Source organism: Ammospiza caudacuta, chromosome 1 (assembly GCF_027887145.1).
Source record: "Ammospiza caudacuta isolate bAmmCau1 chromosome 1, bAmmCau1.pri, whole genome shotgun sequence".
Taxonomy (NCBI): Eukaryota; Metazoa; Chordata; class Aves; order Passeriformes; family Passerellidae; genus Ammospiza; species Ammospiza caudacuta.
Window position 1 is genome coordinate 92,617,129 of NC_080593.1, and position 18,786 is coordinate 92,635,914.

The window sequence follows — 18,786 nt, forward strand, 5'->3', positions numbered from 1 at the left end:
AACATCCTTTATATGCAATGTAAATTCTCATGTCCAACATATTGACATTTAGTAGTTTAGTACAAAGTATATTGAAACTAGATTTATGCCTATATAATTTCTCGTGATAGCTAGCTGTATAGCTGCATAAGAAATAATCTGTCTATACAGACATTCATTGCAAATCCACCTAAATTCCTTGATTTATACTAGCTTGCCACAATTAGAATCAGTCACTGGTTTTCAGCACCCTTCTGTCCAGAGCATGGCCCCCACAGTAGTTGAGTCTGCATTTGTTGTCACATACAATATTTATTATCATGTAAAATCAGAAAGAGCTCATAGCTGTATGCTCTGACCCTGATAGTGGTGACATTTTTATTTTTTCCCTTCCTTAGTGTTAGTTTCACTCACTCCCCAGTAGCGCTGGTGAGCACCACCCAGTGCTGTGTACTGAAGTTCTCTCTCTGGGCATGGCCAAACTCCTCTGCTGGGCTGATCTTGACAGGCCTCCAACAGCAGAGGATGTTGCAGTGAACATGGAAAATGCATGGAGCAAATAACGCCTCGAAACCAGTTCCAGCTCCCAGCTGCTAATGAGAGAGAAACTGTATCCAGTTATGTTACATTTATGTTGAAGTATTTCAAACGCAAAATCAGGAGCTCTTGTGTAATCTCAGGTCTCCAGATCACAAGTTTAGGCAGATGGGGCTTCATACTGTTAGGGGCTGAAGTAAAACAATCAGTATGGATATGTTGTTGAGTATGAAGCAAGTCTGAAAGTTCTAACTAGTGCTGCTGTTGTTTTTTTTTCCTCCATGATTCTGTCAAGCCATAGAATGAACTGCCTATTATGTGTATAATAAACTTGGGATTTTCACTAGTATTTTGGATTTCTCTCAATGAGGCCACATTGGTTGACTTTTTTCAACCAAGAACACTCCTTTCTTCAGCCAAAACCCTTGTCATTAATGTCTATGGTTTCTTAGCCCATGTTCTGCTCTACTTCTGAAGCATGTGCTATTCTACAGGCACCAGAATGGATGAAGCCTGGTTTCCTATTTGTTCCCTTTGACCCCTAAGCTCTTCCTAGTCCCTTTGAGGGAAATAACTTCCCTTGTTGTCCTGCAGTTCTGAAAATTTCTGTCCATAGACAGCAAGTCTTAGGGCTATCTCAATCACTTCCAGAGGCCAAAGCAGCTTGCTGTGGCCCTGACAGCTCAGTGCCAGCAGATCTTTCCCTTGCTGGGGAAATGGCATATCCACCACGCAGTTACCAGCGCTTATGAAGGTCTCTGAAGTTTCAAGGCAACCAGATCACCTTTCCCTTGAAGGGTGACAGCAAAAGGCAACATGCTTTCTTCCCTCCTCCCCGCATCCCAGCTCTGTGTGATCCCGCAGAACTGGGATGGCTTCCACTTCCTCCTTGCCCCGGGATGGGTCAGCACCAGCACTGGTTCCACCGGTTGTGTACCCAGGGTGAACGCGGAGCAGGTTGGAGCTCCGTGTGTGCCTTCCCTGGGATGCCGGAACCCTCGGGGGCCAAGCAGCCTTCCGAGCACCAGGAAACTGCGGGACATCGTTCCCGGGAGGCGGCTGGCGGGCGGCAGGGGCGCAGCACGGCCGGGGGACAAGCGGGCCGGGTTCCCTGTGCTGGGGTACCGCTCCCCGGCCCGCAGCAGCGCCGAGCCCGGCTCTTCCGCGCCGCGCCCCTCCGGGCTGGCCGGCGGCGGGGCGGGGAGGAGGGAGGAGCCGGCGGCGGAGGAGCCGTGCGGGCTTCCTGGCGGGGCAGCGCTGCCGGCGGGGCGGCTGTCGCGGCGTGGGCAGGTCCTGAGAACTTCGCGGAGGCGCGCCCGTGTCCGTGAGACGGCAGCCGCCGCTCGCTCGGCATGGCCGGCCGCCTCGGCCGCGGGATGTGCTGGGGCAAGCGGGGCCGGGGCTGCCGGGGCGAGGGCGCGCTGCTCGCCCTGGGGCTGCTGGCCGCCCTCGGCTTCCTCGTGTGGCGGCACGGCTCGCCGCCCCTCCGCGCCGCCCGCCGCGCCCCGCCGCAGCCCCCGTCCCCCGACCCGGAGCTGCTGCGGCGGCCGGTGTACGCCAAGCCCGCCCTGGACCCGGGGGCGCTGGGGGAGCTGGGCCGGGCGGTGAGGCTGGAGCTGAGCCCGGCCGAGAAGCGCCGCCAGGAGGAGAGCATCCGCCGGCACCAGATCAATATCTACCTGAGCGACCGCATCTCGCTGCACCGCCGCCTGCCCGAGCGCTGGCATCCGCTGTGAGTACCGCCGAGGGCAGGTGGGGCCGGGGCAGGGGAGCCGTGCCTGCCACTGCTGTTGCTGCGGCTCAGAGAGCCGCTCCGGCAAACCGGAGTGTCTGCTGGCAGCAGGCAGCGCGGGGTAGTCCGGTCTCTCTCAAGTACCTCTCGCTCAGGAGCGTGGAGGCTTTTGGAAACTTTCCCATCACAAACGCTCTTGGATCACAGCGTTCGCTCTCAGAGTTAAGTTGATTGATGACTTTGCCAGGCTGCCGCACCTACACAAGGCAGTACGAAGTCGCGTGTTGGTGGAGTGTGTACAGGTTGTTTCCCCACCTGTAGCCCTGGTAGTGTGTTTTCAGTCCTCAAGCTACGCTGCTCTGTCATGTTTCTCCTGCTGCTGTTCCCTGGATCAGTCACCATGGGCAGCAGCATACTTTCTCAGTCACTCCCAGCTTTACAAATGTTACGCTTCCCAGATTTCAGCTGTGCATTGTATTCAAATGTTTTAAGACGCACAGTTTAAAGGAGATTGTTTTATCAGCAGTTTTACCAGGAGTGAGCTAGAAATGGTGCTCACAAAGGTGGCTAACAGTGTTCTAAAGTGGGACTGTGCTTTATCCGGGATGCATGCTTGCTGGGAACAAGGTGCATTTACTAATTACACGTACAGTTATGACACCAGCGGCAGATAATGGCACAGGCAATTGCAAACAAAGGCTTAGATAATGCTTGATGAGGTGGCTCACGTTTACGGGCAATGGCTCAGTGTGAAGCCAGCGTGGCACAGCAGGTCTGACTGCTGTGCCCTTGCGCAAATACTGCGGGTGGCACCTCTTGGGCTGTCCTGAGAGTGAGCTGCCGGCTGGTGAGAGGAAGGGCCAGCCAATTAAGGGGATATGCTAGCTGTCACAGGGGTTGGGATGGAGCCACGGCTGCTACTGACTCCTCACTTCTGTTTCACTTGAGCTTGGCTTCAGCTGGTTTGTTTCATTGCAGCCGGTTTGAAGGATATGATAGCAAAAAGCAGTGGAAAAAGCAGGGCTCTGGCTCTCCCGTGCATTCACTTCACACCCTGTGTCCTGCCCAATGTTTCACCAACCCTAATTGTAAGTGCTGAATCTAAAGCATGAATATTAGGATGGCTTTCAAAAAGTTGCAGTGCAAATGCAAAGCCTTTTGATCATAAGTTAAGCCTGACACTAGGCTTGTTTTACTTAGTTATTATTCCCCTCTTATCAGCAGTCTGTAGACCATAGGTCAAAAAGGACCATTTAAATTTCATTTCCATGGGAAGAATTAAATCATTTCAATGAGCTGTTTTGGACTTCTGCCATTTCCCTATGACAAAGGGTGTTACAAAAAATGGAAGGTCACAGTTGTTGAATAGGAGACATTATAGATGGGTGTGGTGACTATTCTAGAAATGAAAATAATTTAAATAGATTTTGCTACAACAGCAGACCCTTTTTGATTTGAATATATGGATGCTGAAATGACAAAACGTATCCAAACCAGAAGAATCACAGAAGCATCAGTGACATAATCTCAGAGATAATTGCCTTCTGAAGCTGGGGCTGTATTGTACTGTTGGCAGGTGCTTCATGCCTTTGTGCACAGTTAAATCTAAATTATGGCAAAAATGTCACAGAGCATCTCTCCAACTCACACAGCAAATGTAAAAAACTTTCCCAAAGGCAATTTTGCAATGAAGTGTTAACTCCTTCTCTCAAGAAGGAAGACCATGTAAGAGATTGAAGTAAAAAAACTCCATAATAATAAAAAAATTGAAGAATTTATCACCAAGCCCAGCCCACAGCCATAGAAAATGCATTGCACTTAGTTCCAAGATTAGAGGTTATACAGTTTGAAATCTCAAGTCTAGGGAAAATTTCTCTTTTTCTTTTTCTTTTTCTTTTCTTTTCTTTTCTTTTCTTTTCTTTTCTTTTCTTTTCTTTTCTTTTCTTTTCTTTTCTTTTCTTTTCTTTCCTTTCCTTTCCTTTCCTTTCCTTTCCTTTCCTTTTCTTTCCTTTTCTTTCCTTTTCTTTTCGTAATGCTTGACTATATGTGACCTTTAATGGACATTTTGTTGATGGGTGAGACTCCAAATTATGGGAAATAAGTAGTAATGGTAGATGGCAACTAGACTTCAGCGGTCCACCAAAATCATGCAAAGGCTAAATTTTATATGTGATCAGTGAGACAGCTTTGGTACCAGAAGGTGACAAATGCACCATTTTTTTAGTGGAGTCCCAGCAGAGAACCAGAGAACTGTGTGCTGGCAATCCTTGGATCTTTTCCAGGTGTGTTATCTACAAACTGTGGTAAGGGAAAGAATTAGTAACAGATGGGAGGGTGTGATCTATTGAGAAAGTCAACAAGGTTTTTGTCAAGGATGACGTGTCTTACAAATCTATAGGAGTTCTTTGAAGTTCATAATTATATGGATAAAGAAGTGTGTTGTTACTTGATGAGTTCCTTAAACAACTGTGAAATAATGTGGAAATTTCTTGCATTTATAAATAACTGAGTAGAAGCTGCAAAGCAGTTTTGGGGGGGTTTTGGGTGGTTTTTTTTCCCAGTTTTTTTGTTTGGTTAGTTTTGGTTTTTGTTTGTTTTAAAGAGCAAAGATAAAGTCCCACAGAAATCTGTGCTGGACTCAATGCAGTTCAACTTACAGCATGGCTTTCATAAAGAAGTGATTAATTTACAGGTCTTCAGCCTGAAAGACAGGTGGCCTGCTGGAAGTGTATCTCCTGCAGGATTCCTGCAACACATGGTTGATGCATGAAAATGGATAAAACAAATTCTGCCACCTCCCTGTTCCAAAAATCCATTTCCTGTAAAGCATAGTCCATCCACTAAAAAATTTAAATCAAATATTCAGGAGGTATTGATGGATACTATGCTTGGAGACTCCGTTCTGGGCTATGGGCTTTTGGTCTGTTTCAGCATATTCTTGTGTGTGTGGAGGCAATCTGGAAATTTTAGATACCAAAAAAATGGGAGAATAAAAGGGAAACAGAAACGACATTACCACCACCTGGATGCCCCAACGCTCCTTTTGATGTTAATGTCCTTCCACACTGGTGAATGAACCCACTCTGTGTGTGTGAATTGGTGAAAACATTTGAATCCAATGAAAACTAGAGTTTTGCTAATAAGATAGAGAGTATCTGAGCCAGTAACCTGATAAATGTGATATGCAAAATGATTGCACAAGGTGTTGCTGTGCCAGAAACACGTGCCAAAAATCTTTTCCTGCTGCTGCATGTTGTACACCCTGGACCTGCCATGGGAACAGAAGTGTGGCAGGTATTTGCTAATATCTATGTCTGGTAATACTGTACAGGAAGAGAAGAATAGTCTGGCTGAGATTACTCTCTCAGATAATGTATTGATTGATGATACTTGACTATGAATCCAAGAGGTTTCCAATATAGACCTTTCTCCTACAAATATATTCCTGACAGTGAAAATATTCAGCAAGTTGTTATTCCTTCTTGTCCCCACCACCGTAACCTGATTTTTGTGATGACTGATTCTGTTTCTATCGACCCACAGACCCAAAGAACTTGACGACTACAATTGTTGCCTTTAGACAATTTCTGCTTCCTTTAACTGTCTGAGCTTGACATCAGCAACTGAAAATGTGTTTCATCACACAGGAATTGTTTAGTTTTATTGAAAGTATACATATAAACAAATAAACATTATTTATTAATAATCTATAAAAATATCCACTTGGAAGAATCTTATGGATAAGAATGTAAGTTACTAAATGATGATACAGTTTATACAAGGCTAGAAGTGAAATAAGCCATTGGTTTAGAGAAGGATGGAGGTTGGAAGGAAACTTTGAGGTGTCTAGTCCAACTTTGAAGCCTCCAAGGATGGACATTTAATGATGTTTGAACACCTCTTTACATGCAACATCACTGCCACAGTGATTTATTTCTGCTTTTGTCCCCTGATTGTAAGGTTGTCTGGATGGCTCAGCTTGTCTTCCCAACATCTACCCTTCATTTCTTGATTTTGTACTCATAAAGTGAGCTACAATTACAGGAGGTTTAAAACCAGCAAGTGTCCTCTGTCAGACTTTGACTTACTGAGGGGCCTGTTGGGGCTGATGCCCCTCTGTAAGTGGGTCTGATGAGCTTGGGGCCATGGGTTTGGCTGCTGCTGCTGCTGCTCTGCCTTCCTCCCCCTGCAACAACACCTCAGCATTGTGTCCCATGGGCTTCTCCTTGTGTGCTTGTTTTACAGGACTGTAGGGCTAGGCAGACAACTGATATGTTCTCTTAGCCTTTTACAGCTTATTACAATGTGTAAGAATTACATTTCCAGTTTTTCTACATGAGTTCTTTTAGATTAAGGGCTTTTTTCAAGCATTGTTTTGGATTTTAGGCATTCTACTTTTTCTTTCTGTATTACAGTAGGGATGCATTGCTCACTTATTTTGGGGATAGTTTCTGTCAAAGCACACAAGTTGCCTTTCAGCTGACTCTAGGTACAAAAGGAGCAAGTCAGGACTAGGCATTTTTTTGCTGACTCAGCATTTCATGTTTTCTCTTTCATGGTAGAAGCCTGATTCAGCCCTTGGGACTCATTTTACTTGTGATCACAAGGAAATGGATTTTTAATTCTTTCTGGTCTTTCCTAAGTAGCCACAAAAGCCCCCAAAATATTGAATGTGGTCTGCATAGTATTTTTCAGCTATTAAAAAAAAGTTTTAGTGGTTTGTTCTTTAATTCTAGGTAATCTTTTGTGTTTTGGAGAGATTCTTTATATAATTTTTTTTATATGTGTGATTTTATGTATGTCTGTCTGTATATCTTTAAGTGTCTTTGTATAGATAGCTAGATATACACGAATCCTCAAATTCCTCTGCCACCACCACTTATGCCTGTCATTTTATTTATTTTGGGGAAATATTATGTTTGACTTTACCAAAACAATCTTGTGCTAAGATTGTTTTGTCTTTCAATACTGTTTTTCCTGTTTGTTCCCATAATTGAATTTGATTCTCCCAAAGTCTCTCTTCTGTGGTTTGTTTTGTTTTCTGGGCTGTAAATACTAAATTATACCAGGATGTTTGTCTGATAGTATCTTGCTAGCAAGTTCCAAGAATAAGCCTTGGTACTAGGTTTTGGTTCCTTTTCTACTCCAAAAATCACAGCTACTCCTGCCAGGAGTTTTAACCTGACCCTGTTCTGGGAAAAGGCACAGCAGCAGCTGAGTGTTTCCCTCCTCAGCTCACAGTGAAAGACTGACTTCACCCAGGAGCTTCTCTTTCATCTCTTACCTAAAGGTGAAATAACTGCAGTGAATATCTATATATATATATATATATATAGATATAGATATAGATATAATTTTTTTTTTTTGTGCTTATAGGAAATAGAACCCTTTGAAGAGGTGAGCTGCAGCAGCTTGACCTTTCTGGCACATCCCTTCCCTCTAAACCATCACCTTGTGCCCAGAGCTGGCTTTGGCACAGGTGCTCCCAGCTTTGTGTCTGATCAGGAGACACAGCACACGACTTCTTGCAAGCCAAGGCTTTGCATTAAACACTTAAGAGTGTGTTTGGTGTAGTGGTTTTGGAACACTGTGGTCGCTTGTTTGGTGTTAGGATTTTTTGGTTCGATTTCTGAGCTTTTTTGGAAATACGTAATTGGTTACTAGTAACAATATTAATTATAATACCTTTTAGTCATTACTTTAGTGTTAGTTGGCAGGATTTCTTTAATGTATAAACAGGCTTTAGACCCTCAAAGCAATGTTTCTCTAAGACATTGCATTCTTTCCTCAGACAGTAAGTGGGGTAAAAATAATTCTTCACTATAGTTGGGTTTTTTTGGGGTTTTTTGTTTGTTTGTTTTGGGTTTTTTGTTTGTTTTTGCTTTTCTTTTTTAAAATAAAAAAGCTTGCAGTACAAAATGAAGCAATGCTTCCACTATTGCTTTGATATTGAGGATACTTTGCTACTTTTGTTTCCTGTCATCTGTAAAAATGTGTCACTTTTCATTGTCATTATGCTTTTAACAACCCCCAGCAAATATTTTCCAGAAGAGCTCACATGATTATTTTTCACCGCTTTCCTTTCCAGCTTCTGGTAGACTTCCTCAACTTCCTTTGACATCTAGATTATTGCTTGGTTTCAGCTGATTTAATTTTTAAATTGAAAAAGTTCCCAGATCAGTGATTGATAGTAAGCAAAAATTGATTTTAAAAAAAAAAAATTCAAAAGCTGCTCTCATTTAAACAATTGTCTATAAGGATCAGGTGCATCCACACCTTATTTGTAGTGATGAATACAATAGCTTCTTTCAGTTATAGCTTTGCAAAATATTTTTTCTTGTCATGAATCAAATTACTCACACTAAAGTAAGTTTTTGAATGTAGGTATAGGAAATAGTATGTCTCTGTGGAAAGGTTAAGTGTATCACACTATCTTGGAAGAAAAGTGAAAACATTTGAGCAAAATGCAACCACTGTTTCAGCTCAGCAAAATAAAATAAAAATCAAGTGGGTTTCCTCACTGTCACATGCAGAATTTCCTTCTCATCTGCACATCCAGAATCTGGATCAGTTAGGAAATTCTTTAGTATTTCTCTAACAATTTGGAATTAGGAGGCTCTATGGATTTCCTAAATTTGTGGATTTTAGGATGCAGACTTAGTAAATTCTCTTACTTGTTATTTCTAGACATTTATTTCTTAATGTATTTTTGATCTGTCTTAAAGAATTTTGCTTTCTTTGCCACCTCCTTCCCAACCCCCAACTTCTTAACAAATATTTTCTTCTGTTTCAGACTTCGTGTCTTTCTTTCTTGCTTCTTACTATGTTTGTATACAAGGCAGTACAGCCCATTATTATCTGAAATCTTAAGACAGCTTTTGGCAGTCAGTCTTGTTCTGTACCTCCTTGTCATTGGGAGAATCATTCTTTAGAGCATTAAATAACCTGGAAAACTGTTTCACAATCAAACCAGCTTCTGTTTCCAGAGACTTGATCATATCACAGTGTTGTGGCCTATAAAGGGGTGGTTTCTCTAACATGGTTTGTTTCAGCAGATGTAATTTAGCGAGCTTTTAGCCAGCCTGCTAGGTTGGGACAAGCAGTGGGGTAGTGTAGGCCAGCATCCTGAACTCACCTGCTTGTGTTCCAGCCTTGCCCCAAATAATCTGGCCATTTTTCCAGTTATCAGCACTTTGCTGCTGTGTGCTTTGCTACTCACTCCAAGACACACCTTCTGTAAACTCTCAATGCCTCTTTCTGCAATAGTTGAACACATGGCTTGTGTAGGTGTGTAAAACCAGGTGTAGCCTCTCCATGCCCAGATAAACCTTTTTTAATAAAAAAAAAAAGAAGAAAATCCCTGAACTGGCAGTTGGATCAAGGTAGTCTTATGTGACAAAATAAATTTGTTATGGAAAGTTGGGCAGTGTTTGGAGGAGATAAGAATAATGTTTATTATATCCTTTAATTCCACTGGAGATGTTGCCCTTTTGTATCCCAGGCTTTGGGAGGTGTTGCTTTTGGCTCGCGTGCTGCATTTTATCCATAGATTACTCTCCCACACAGAGGGATGAGGAGTGGATGTTCAGCTATATATTCAGCCTGGAGTGAGGGACTGTAACTGTGGGGTGGCTTAGAAACCAGTGCTGCCACCTGTGTCATGCAGCAGGGCTCAGGGTGCTTGTGGATGGATGTGCAGAACTCAAGCTGCAGCTTGGGCACAAGTAGAAAATGGGATAGAAGATCCCAGTGCTGCTGTGTCCTGTGCCATGGCTTTGGGAAAGTGAGAGAAAGAGATGCTTTCTCCTGGGTGAAGGTACTTGGCAGATTCCAATGCCCACATTGCTGCCTCTGCAGTTTATGGAGTGGGAGTGAACATGGTGAAACTAGATTGAGATGCTGCCATTCATCCCCATCAGCCTCATTTATTGCAGCCTATAAAATGTCCCTTTTGAGCACACCTCCTACTGAAAGAGCAGTTTCAGTTGGTGTTTTAGCTGTTCAAATTAAGAAGAGGAAAGGAGGCTGTGTGGTGGGTCAGCATGTCTATGGTCCATCACAACAAACCCAGCCAACCTGGTTCCTAGCCCACCATGTAAAGCCAGCCTGAAGTAGAACCTTGGCAGTGTTTTCCAGGTGACACTGGGATGGGGTGTATATGTCACCTACTGTAGTCACATAAATCAAGTTAAATAAATCAGCTTCAGCAGTGACACGTGCTGTTTTGCATTTCTTGAGAGAAGCTGCGCAATCCTGAACTTGCCTGGGGCACTCAGACTGAAACTTGAAAACCAAAACTTACACAGTATACCTTCTGAAAGCATTAAATAATTGATGAGCAGTTTGTGTTCTTAACAAATCTTTGAAAACTCAGACAGAGAACATTTCATTTTTTTTTGTTGTTAAAATATATGTAACTGTGCATATAGAAGATCAAATTTGGAGACTGAAAGTCTGTTTTCCCTTTCTGTATCATTGTCACAGTTGTGGTGAAAGTCTCAAGTAAGACCATGTCAGCAACCATTCCTAATTAACTCATGGCAGTGCGCCCAGTGTGCACACATTCATGCTCTCTCCCTGTGTATAGATACACATCTCTTAGAGAAACAGCTCTTTACAAAGAAATAAATTGAGTGATTACATTAATTGACATAAATGTTCTTGAAAACAACCCATTTAATTTTGTTTAGGCATTTCCTGAGTGATGTCTCCTTGGTTTCTAATAAATAACCTATTGTAAAACTTGCTAACAGGAGACTGTGTAGTGTAGTAGATTCCAAGGTTAATTTATTAAACTTGTCAGCTGTTTACTCTTGGTTAGACTGTGATTTAAAAATGCAATGTAAAAAAGGCGAAACCAAAACCCCACAGGAATTTGGATGTGTGAGGATGCACTTTTATGTATGGCTTCAGTCTGCATTTTGTGGACTTCGATGTTTGAGTAGAAGTTGTAGTGAAACGTAGAGAAAGAGCAGTACATAGTGAACATGGTTTTATGTTCAGCATTATTTTCTGTTTATTCCCATTGACAGGTTTAAAGATTTATGGATGAACACATTAAGAATTCTAAAATATAGATGTTGTCTTAGTGTAAATTGCTAAGAAATGCCAAAAGACAAAGCTTTTGTTTGTTTTATGCCTGTCTTATGCCACAGTGATCAAGTAGGAGGGTCCATGGAACACCCACCCAGTGTGGCAGAAAGTGCCTGAGGGAAATGAAGGATGATGCTGGAGCATCATAGTGTCCCCGTCTGCTCCTTGGAAGATGGCTGGGGCAGTCCTGGCCATGTTTTGTCTGTCACTCTACTGTGCACAAGGCTGAAATATTGGTCTCCTCAGCCAGGTTTCATAAGCTCTTGGAGATTTATTTCACACCCAAGATAGCTAAGCTACCTTAGAAGGCATAAAACCAGCATGATGACTTCTGTGGTCGTGTTGGAAACAAAAAAGTTTTAATAAAAGGCAAAATAACAAAACTCTTTAGAGAGAATAAACTGAGCCAGGTGCAAGAGGTTCTTGCTCCTGGTAAAACACCTCACAAAAGCAATTACTTCTTTGTTCTTTTTCAAGTAAATTGCTCAGGTGGGACTTTTTGGCTTCTGTCCAATTTGCTACCCTTAAGTTTGAGGTGAAGTCCCCCAGATCCTGTGAGGTGCCCTTTTTGCTGATTGAGGAAATAAACTTCTGGGCTTTTTTCCTTTTGAAGGAGACAAAGGATAGTTTTGTCACTCGATCAACAGGGGGCACATTCCTACACGAGGCTTCTGCTTGTGCATTTTCTAGCGAATCTGCAGAGATCAGGTGTGACCAGAGGGCAGAGACTGAGCAGGTGTCACTCCTTTGCATTGCCATACCTGTTGTGGCTCTTATTCTTTATATATCAGTGTCTGCCATTGAAATCTGAGTCCTGTTTAAAGCTATATGCATTTATTTTATTGCCTCTAGAAAGGCCTCTTGGATGTGTTGGCAACAGGTTTTTCCTCAGTGACTGATCCTGGTATCTGATAACTGTTACCAAAATCAGGTTGACTAGAGATATGTGTGCTTCTCTGAAGAAAATGAACCCACTCAACATGCACAACATGCCATTTTTAATTTAGGTAATTGTTTATATTAAAATACGAATTACAAAATTATTACAAAACAGTAAAGTTCCTGTGATTGAATAAGATAAGGAGAATTGTGAAGGAATGTTGGATTTCAAATGCATCTGCGTTTATTTTCCATATTTGGAAATGTCACGCTTACAGGCAACTAATTTCCTTCTGTCTGTGTTATGTTTTTACCAACCATTTGGTAGTTATGATGACTAGCTTCAAAGTGATGTATGACAGCCAGTGGAAGGGACCACATTTAACTTTATTCACAGAAAAGTTAAGGAATGTTCCATAATCAAGCCTCTATAGACAAGAGGGACCCGCTGAGGTCTCTTGGGCTGTGCTGGATCAATGGCTTAAGGAGAGTGAGGCAAGTTGCCTTCTGGATCTGTCTTTGTGGACCTGCAGAACCCAGATGATCAGCTCAAAGGTAGTTTTTAGGATGAATAATGTGAGATGCAATTAATACTGTCTTAACATGATCCTCTCTATTGGAAAGGACAGTGCTACGGGTTTGAGGGTGGCACTAAAGAGTGCCCTCCTCAGAAGCTGAAAGCAGGTTGCAGTATAGTATGCATAAATAGATGTTCCCAGTGTGTGCAGAAACGTATTTTGGGACTGCTGTCACCAGTTGCTGTCATTTTAAAGGCATACTGTAATTGATATGCATTTGTTTTTCTGAATAATCCAAAAGTAGGAGTGAAATGATTCAGTTGGAAAGTAGGAGCTGGGATGCTTGGCTGACACATGGATAATAAAAGTACATCTTGAAGTTTGCAAGTGTGAATACAGAAGATGGGCTGCTGAGGCACTTCTGTGGTAAACAGGAGTTGAGGAATGGAAAAGATGAGTATGACCACTAAGCTTTCAATCAGGTTTTGTACTCATAGTGGGTTTTTTAAAATTTTTATATCTTGTGAAGTGGTAATGTTTAGTGTCCATATGCATACCACTTAATTGTTATTCAGCAACACTGCCAAGCATTTCCATTTCAGGTATTCATTAGCTTTTTAAAGATTTTCTTCTGCTATAATTTTGCCGAGGTTTAAATGCTTTGGGTTTGTAATCTCCCGAATGGGATTAATTTTTAAGGCTTAGAGAAACTCTTTCATTACAGAAAGATAAGGAAAAGTGTGCTTCACTTTAGCAACACTGTTTGAGACTGCTAACAGTTGAGATCTTCTAGCAATTTAGCAAGAAGTATGTGTTGGAAATAATATCTGAGATAAACATGCAAATCTGCACAGAAGTTCAATAATATGGGTGGGTTGTTTTGGTTTTGTTTTAATTTGTTTTGTTTTGGTTTTGTTTTTTTAGTAAGGGCATCAGGGTACTGCTCAGGTTAGGCTGGCCAGCAGCCTGCCCTGCTACCATGGTGGGTCACTTCTCTGCACTCCTGTGCTGCCTTCCACCACAGAGCTGGTAAATTAAACCCATTTTTTAGTGCTGGCCTCTTTCTTGACTTTGGAAACCTAAGAAACGTGTGTTCTGGTATGCCTTGTAGTAGGCTGACCTTTTCCTGCAGTGTGGGGTGCGCTCAAGGAAGGAGGAAGCAATGCACAGTGAATCACAAACTGTGGAGATTGCCTTGCTCTGTGCCAAATTATGTTTTCCATCTCCAGCATGTAATTTCAGGCAAATCCATTGAAGTCTTTAATCTATAATTAGACTTATAAGCTTCTTTAGACCTTTTGGGTTTCCTTTCTTTAAATGGAATATAGCATTTTTTCCCCATGAATATTCCTGACATATTTTTCAAAGAATGCTTTCCTGGTATTTTTATTTATTTATTTATTTATATTTTCCTTCAGCTTTCTAAACTGGGTATGTAGCGATCCTATTTCCATCAAGAAATTAACTCAAAATTACCTGGTACAAGTGACTGATGTATATGGATTCTTTTTTCCTGGCAGTACTGAGCAGAAATGTTTTTCAACATAATTAAATTAAATTAAATTAAATATGTATTTCTAAAATTGGATTCATACTGTGGGTTTTTCTGCATTACAATTAAAGAAGTTAATTAAAATGTCACTTGTCACTCCTTTTTCCGTGTCAATACATGAATGTCTGGCTAAATAAATCAATTCTGTCACCAGGTGTTGATGTGAGACAGTTCCCTCTGTGAAAGCCCCTCAAGATAAGTTACAGCCTGGAGGGACAGGCATTCTTGAACTTCACTGTATCAATGTGTGTGTCTATGTGTAGTACCTATGTATGTATGTCTGTATGCACATGTGTTGTCACGGGGCGTTCCTGCCATGTTTGAGAAGCAGCCTTTGGGTGCCTCCTTTGCCTGAGTGTCATTTGTCCTGTTGCTTCCTCGTTTTCATATATTTATTACAGAACTACTCTACTGACTTATTGTTTCCTTCATAAGAGTTTTAATATTAGGCACAATCAGATTCAGATTTTTTTTCTTTCTGTACAACTGATCTTAATAGATACTGCCTAATCTCCAAAGAAACCTATAAGCCTTTTTTAATTGCAGACACAGCAGACATAAATAATTTGTTAAAATATTCTCAATGTGCTATAGGTAAGCAGTTTGCATCTAATATAATTTTCTTAGTGTTTTGGGGAATTTTTGTGCCTCTAAATTGACCTAAAGTATTTTCCTGTTGCATTTTCTACTGATCAGTTTTAATTTCCCTTTTCAGCTCCCCATAGCACATGTTCTGGAGGACTCGCTGCTGTTCTGCTACCTGCCTTGGTATCTGTTGTGATTTAGCAGTCTACAGAAGTCTGTCCTTCTGCCCCTTACAAGCCTTGTTGACTGCAGGCAATAAAAGCTGCCAATATGGAATGCTCTGAGCAAAGAGGAGAAATTGTAGAAGATGCCATCGTTATTTTAAAATTCTTCTAAACCAGGGGATTCTTTTAAGAATTTATACATTTGGCTCAGCTATAACTTTCTTGGCATCCTTATGTTCATTTAGGGAAGTTCATATATATATTTATAGGAAATACATTCTGGAGCTTAATCCAAAGGTTTGCAAACTTTCTGGCTCTCCATAGAGCCAAAACCGTGCATTTCTATATCTGTTTTACGCTTCCGTGGATTTCACTATTAGATTTTGCCAGTTGTGGGGTCTCTCCAAATTCTGCTTCAGTGTACATACATTTCAGTTTTGTTGCTGGTTGTTTGGTTTGGGGTTTTTTTTCCTCTTTATATGTTGCTGTTCCTTCACAGTCGTATTTTTACTGTCTAGCACTTGTTCTATTTTCCAAAGCAACAGTTATCGCTAGTTTATGTTACTGTTTTTACTGCACTGAGGTTTTACATTTCTTTTTTTTTTTCCTTTAATCTGAGGCACATTTTGTTCATTACTTGTTCTTCTATTTGAAATTGTGCAAAAACAGCTACTGCAGCTACACCAGCCCAGAATACCTCCTATTATTTTTCTTTTTAGACATTTTGATAGTTTGCAGAATTTTATTCATAATGCTTCTGTGGAAATGGAACCTCTGTAAGAGCAACTTCCTAATGTCTTCTCATACAATTTTCCACACACATGCATTTCTTTTAAGATCCATTCTGTGTTCTTGCTTGCAGGTAGTAACTAGCATGCAAATGGATTTGAGAATTGTTTCCTGAAAATTATTAAATGCTTTTGCACTTCTACTAAATGTTGTCCCCCACCTTTACAGATGCAGAGAGGAGAAATATGATTATTATAACCTGCCAAAAACCTCTGTTGTGATAGCTTTTTATAACGAGGCTTGGTCAACGCTTCTGCGAACTGTTCACAGTGTTCTTGAGACATCTCCGGATATACTTTTGGAAGAAATTATCCTTGTAGATGATTACAGTGACAAAGGTAGGAAGAATAAGTCTAAATAATATTGATTGTTGATGGGCTTTTTTGGTCAGCCAGTTCATAGGAGAAAGAGTGATGCTGTTCAGGTCACATAACAGAAAACTGTACAACAAAGGCCTCTCACTGAAAAAGTTTTTCTTGTAGTGTACCAGTGAAAAATTTGGCTTATGTACCAAATTTAGTTTGGAATGGGGAAGCACGTTTGCTGTGCTGTAACATGAGTGCTTGTGTGTATAGATAGACTACAGTCTGAACAGAGCACTTTGGGTTTCCTGAATTGAGCAAGTTTCAATTGCACCAACGCTCCCCTGGTGTCTCATATAATGACAGTGACCTAGTTCTTTGGTCTTGTTTGAACAACGGGACATAAAGGCAATGCTGGCATTTTCCACCACACATGAATTGTGTTAAGAATAAAACTTTTATACAGAAAGTCTTAAGTAACATTTGAGAAGCTCTTATCAATCTGGGGATGTATTACAGAGGTAAATGTGAAGCGTTCAATTTCTTCAAAGTAACTGTGATTTCTGTCCAAATCCAGGTTTTGTGCTTTTTTCATGTCCTTTCTAAACATGTATAGCCAAATCTGAGTTCAAAGTACCACAATCTTTAGAGCCCTACTATAAGTGTTATGCTAGTGAGGAGAGAGCTTCCTATAGAAAGACATAAACAAATAATTTCAGAGTGTATTATTCCCTCTTTTTTTGGCTTGTTGCAGAACATTTAAAGGAGACTTTGGAAAACTACGTGGCTGGCCTACGCAAGGTGCGTCTTATCCGCGCAAATAAGAGGGAGGGGCTGGTCCGAGCCCGGCTGCTGGGGGCGTCTGTGGCCAAAGGAGACATCCTGACGTTCCTGGACTGCCACTGTGAATGCCATGAGGGCTGGCTGGAGCCACTGCTGGCAAGGTGAGCTTGTGCTCTGGGCAAGTTTTCTCTCCCCTTTGAGAAGAAGGGGCGAGACAGTTTGGCCCACTTCTGCAGTGGAAAAATGACTCATGGTTCACCAAAGGTTGCTGCAGTCTGGTCCCTGAGGCACTGCCAGTGTTTGGTGTTTGTCTCCTGGCTGTAGGGGAGCAAATGCAAATGGAAGTTTGAGAGATCGTGGCATGGTGGGTTTTGATTTTTTTTGCTTGTTTGTTTTTGTTTGTTTTATTTTTTTTCCCTGAGGACCAAGCTGCCTCTTCAGGCAATGGAAAGTTTTGGTTTTCAAGACGATGAGTCCTCACCTCCAGCTTTGGAACTATATTGGTCAAGGAGGCTATTTCTGTCAGCCTGGGTGAGCAGGTCTGGAAAAATGTGTGCCCTGCAAGGCAATGTTTGCATAATGCAAGTCAATAAACTCCATCTTCTTAGTCCTGAGCAAATCCACCTTTCCAGACTGGTTCTGACATAAAGCATCATAGTGTAGGATAGGGAGGAGTAAATGTTATGTCAACACTGACGCTTACTTGGAAACCATCTGTCCTGGGACACTGTACTTTGTGCCTGTGTGGTCTCTTGTTAATTCTGCAGATCTGTCAGACTGTTCAGAAAACTTTGGTTAATTGAAAGCAAACAAACAAACACCAAAAAAACCAAGGAACCTTCCCAAAACTCTAACAGAAAACCCCTAGAAACCAGAACACTAGCCTTCTGTTTCAGCTGAGAATATTTATTATATTCTTGAAGCCTCACCCATGTGTACCAGCAGCCATACATTGACTTTTCCTGCTATGGGTTCAGCCACTGGCACCTCACCACAGCACCTGCTGCTCCTGAATCACATTACAATCTGTTAGTTTTGCCCCTTTTGCTCACAGTTCATGGCTTTACCCCCTTGGATGCCATTAATAAGTACTGATAGATAAAGGACCTGAATCAGACCTCCTGATTATTGTGTGTAGAAAACCAGCTTTCTTTAAAACATAATTAAAAGAAAAAAAAAATTTCCTCAAGGCCAGTGTTTTGTCTTGGATCCTATTAGGATTCCCACCAGATACTGTAGAGGACAGAAAAAACAGCCCAAATACAAACTGGAGAGAGACTTCCAAAAGCACCAAGTGTCTTGATGTGTGCAAGTCTTCGTGATTCCTAGTGGGTCTTGTGTTCCCAAATTCCCCATGTCCCTTTGAAATTGTATCTAGAATACAATTTCAGGTTTTTCTTTTCTTAAAATTGTCATACTTACCTTGTTCCTAAATTTCACACTGAGTGTATTCCAGATAACTGGGGGGTAGATATGATAGCGTGAAGACAGGAAAAGGGATAAAACCTCAAATCACGGGCACAAGTTTAACTAAAAAAAGTGTTTGATGGGGGAAAATCTGTGATTTCTTCACTTCTTTAGCGCACCACTAGATGGCAATCTTGAGGAAGGATTGGGATTTTTTCAAATGCAATTGTCACCACCTGTAACAAGTTAGCCCTCTCTTGGAATTCCTGCCGTTCTTGCTGCAGATGCAGACATGCATCTCTAAGGGGTTTTTCTGCGGCATATCGGACTCAAATGTATGGCAGCAATACCACGGTGTTAGCATTTTGCAGTGCAAACATAGCTGTATTTGTAAGCTGCCTGTGCATTGTACCATCTAGCTAATTTTTAACTTACAGAAAAAGTGATGACTTTTCACTTACTTCAC

General features: G+C 41.6%; 1 protein-coding gene across 1 annotated transcript in view; it reads left to right on the top strand.

The window, feature by feature from the left end:
- The first annotated feature begins 1,868 nt into the window (after window positions 1-1,868).
- Window positions 1,869-18,786, top strand: part of GALNT12 (polypeptide N-acetylgalactosaminyltransferase 12) — a 47,436-nt gene continuing 30,518 nt past the window's right edge. The window contains exons 1-3 of the mRNA XM_058810310.1: window positions 1,869-2,248; window positions 15,997-16,166; window positions 16,885-17,074. Coding sequence (XP_058666293.1) covers window positions 1,869-2,248; window positions 15,997-16,166; window positions 16,885-17,074 — 740 coding nt within the window. The remainder of the gene's footprint in view (window positions 2,249-15,996; window positions 16,167-16,884; window positions 17,075-18,786) is intronic.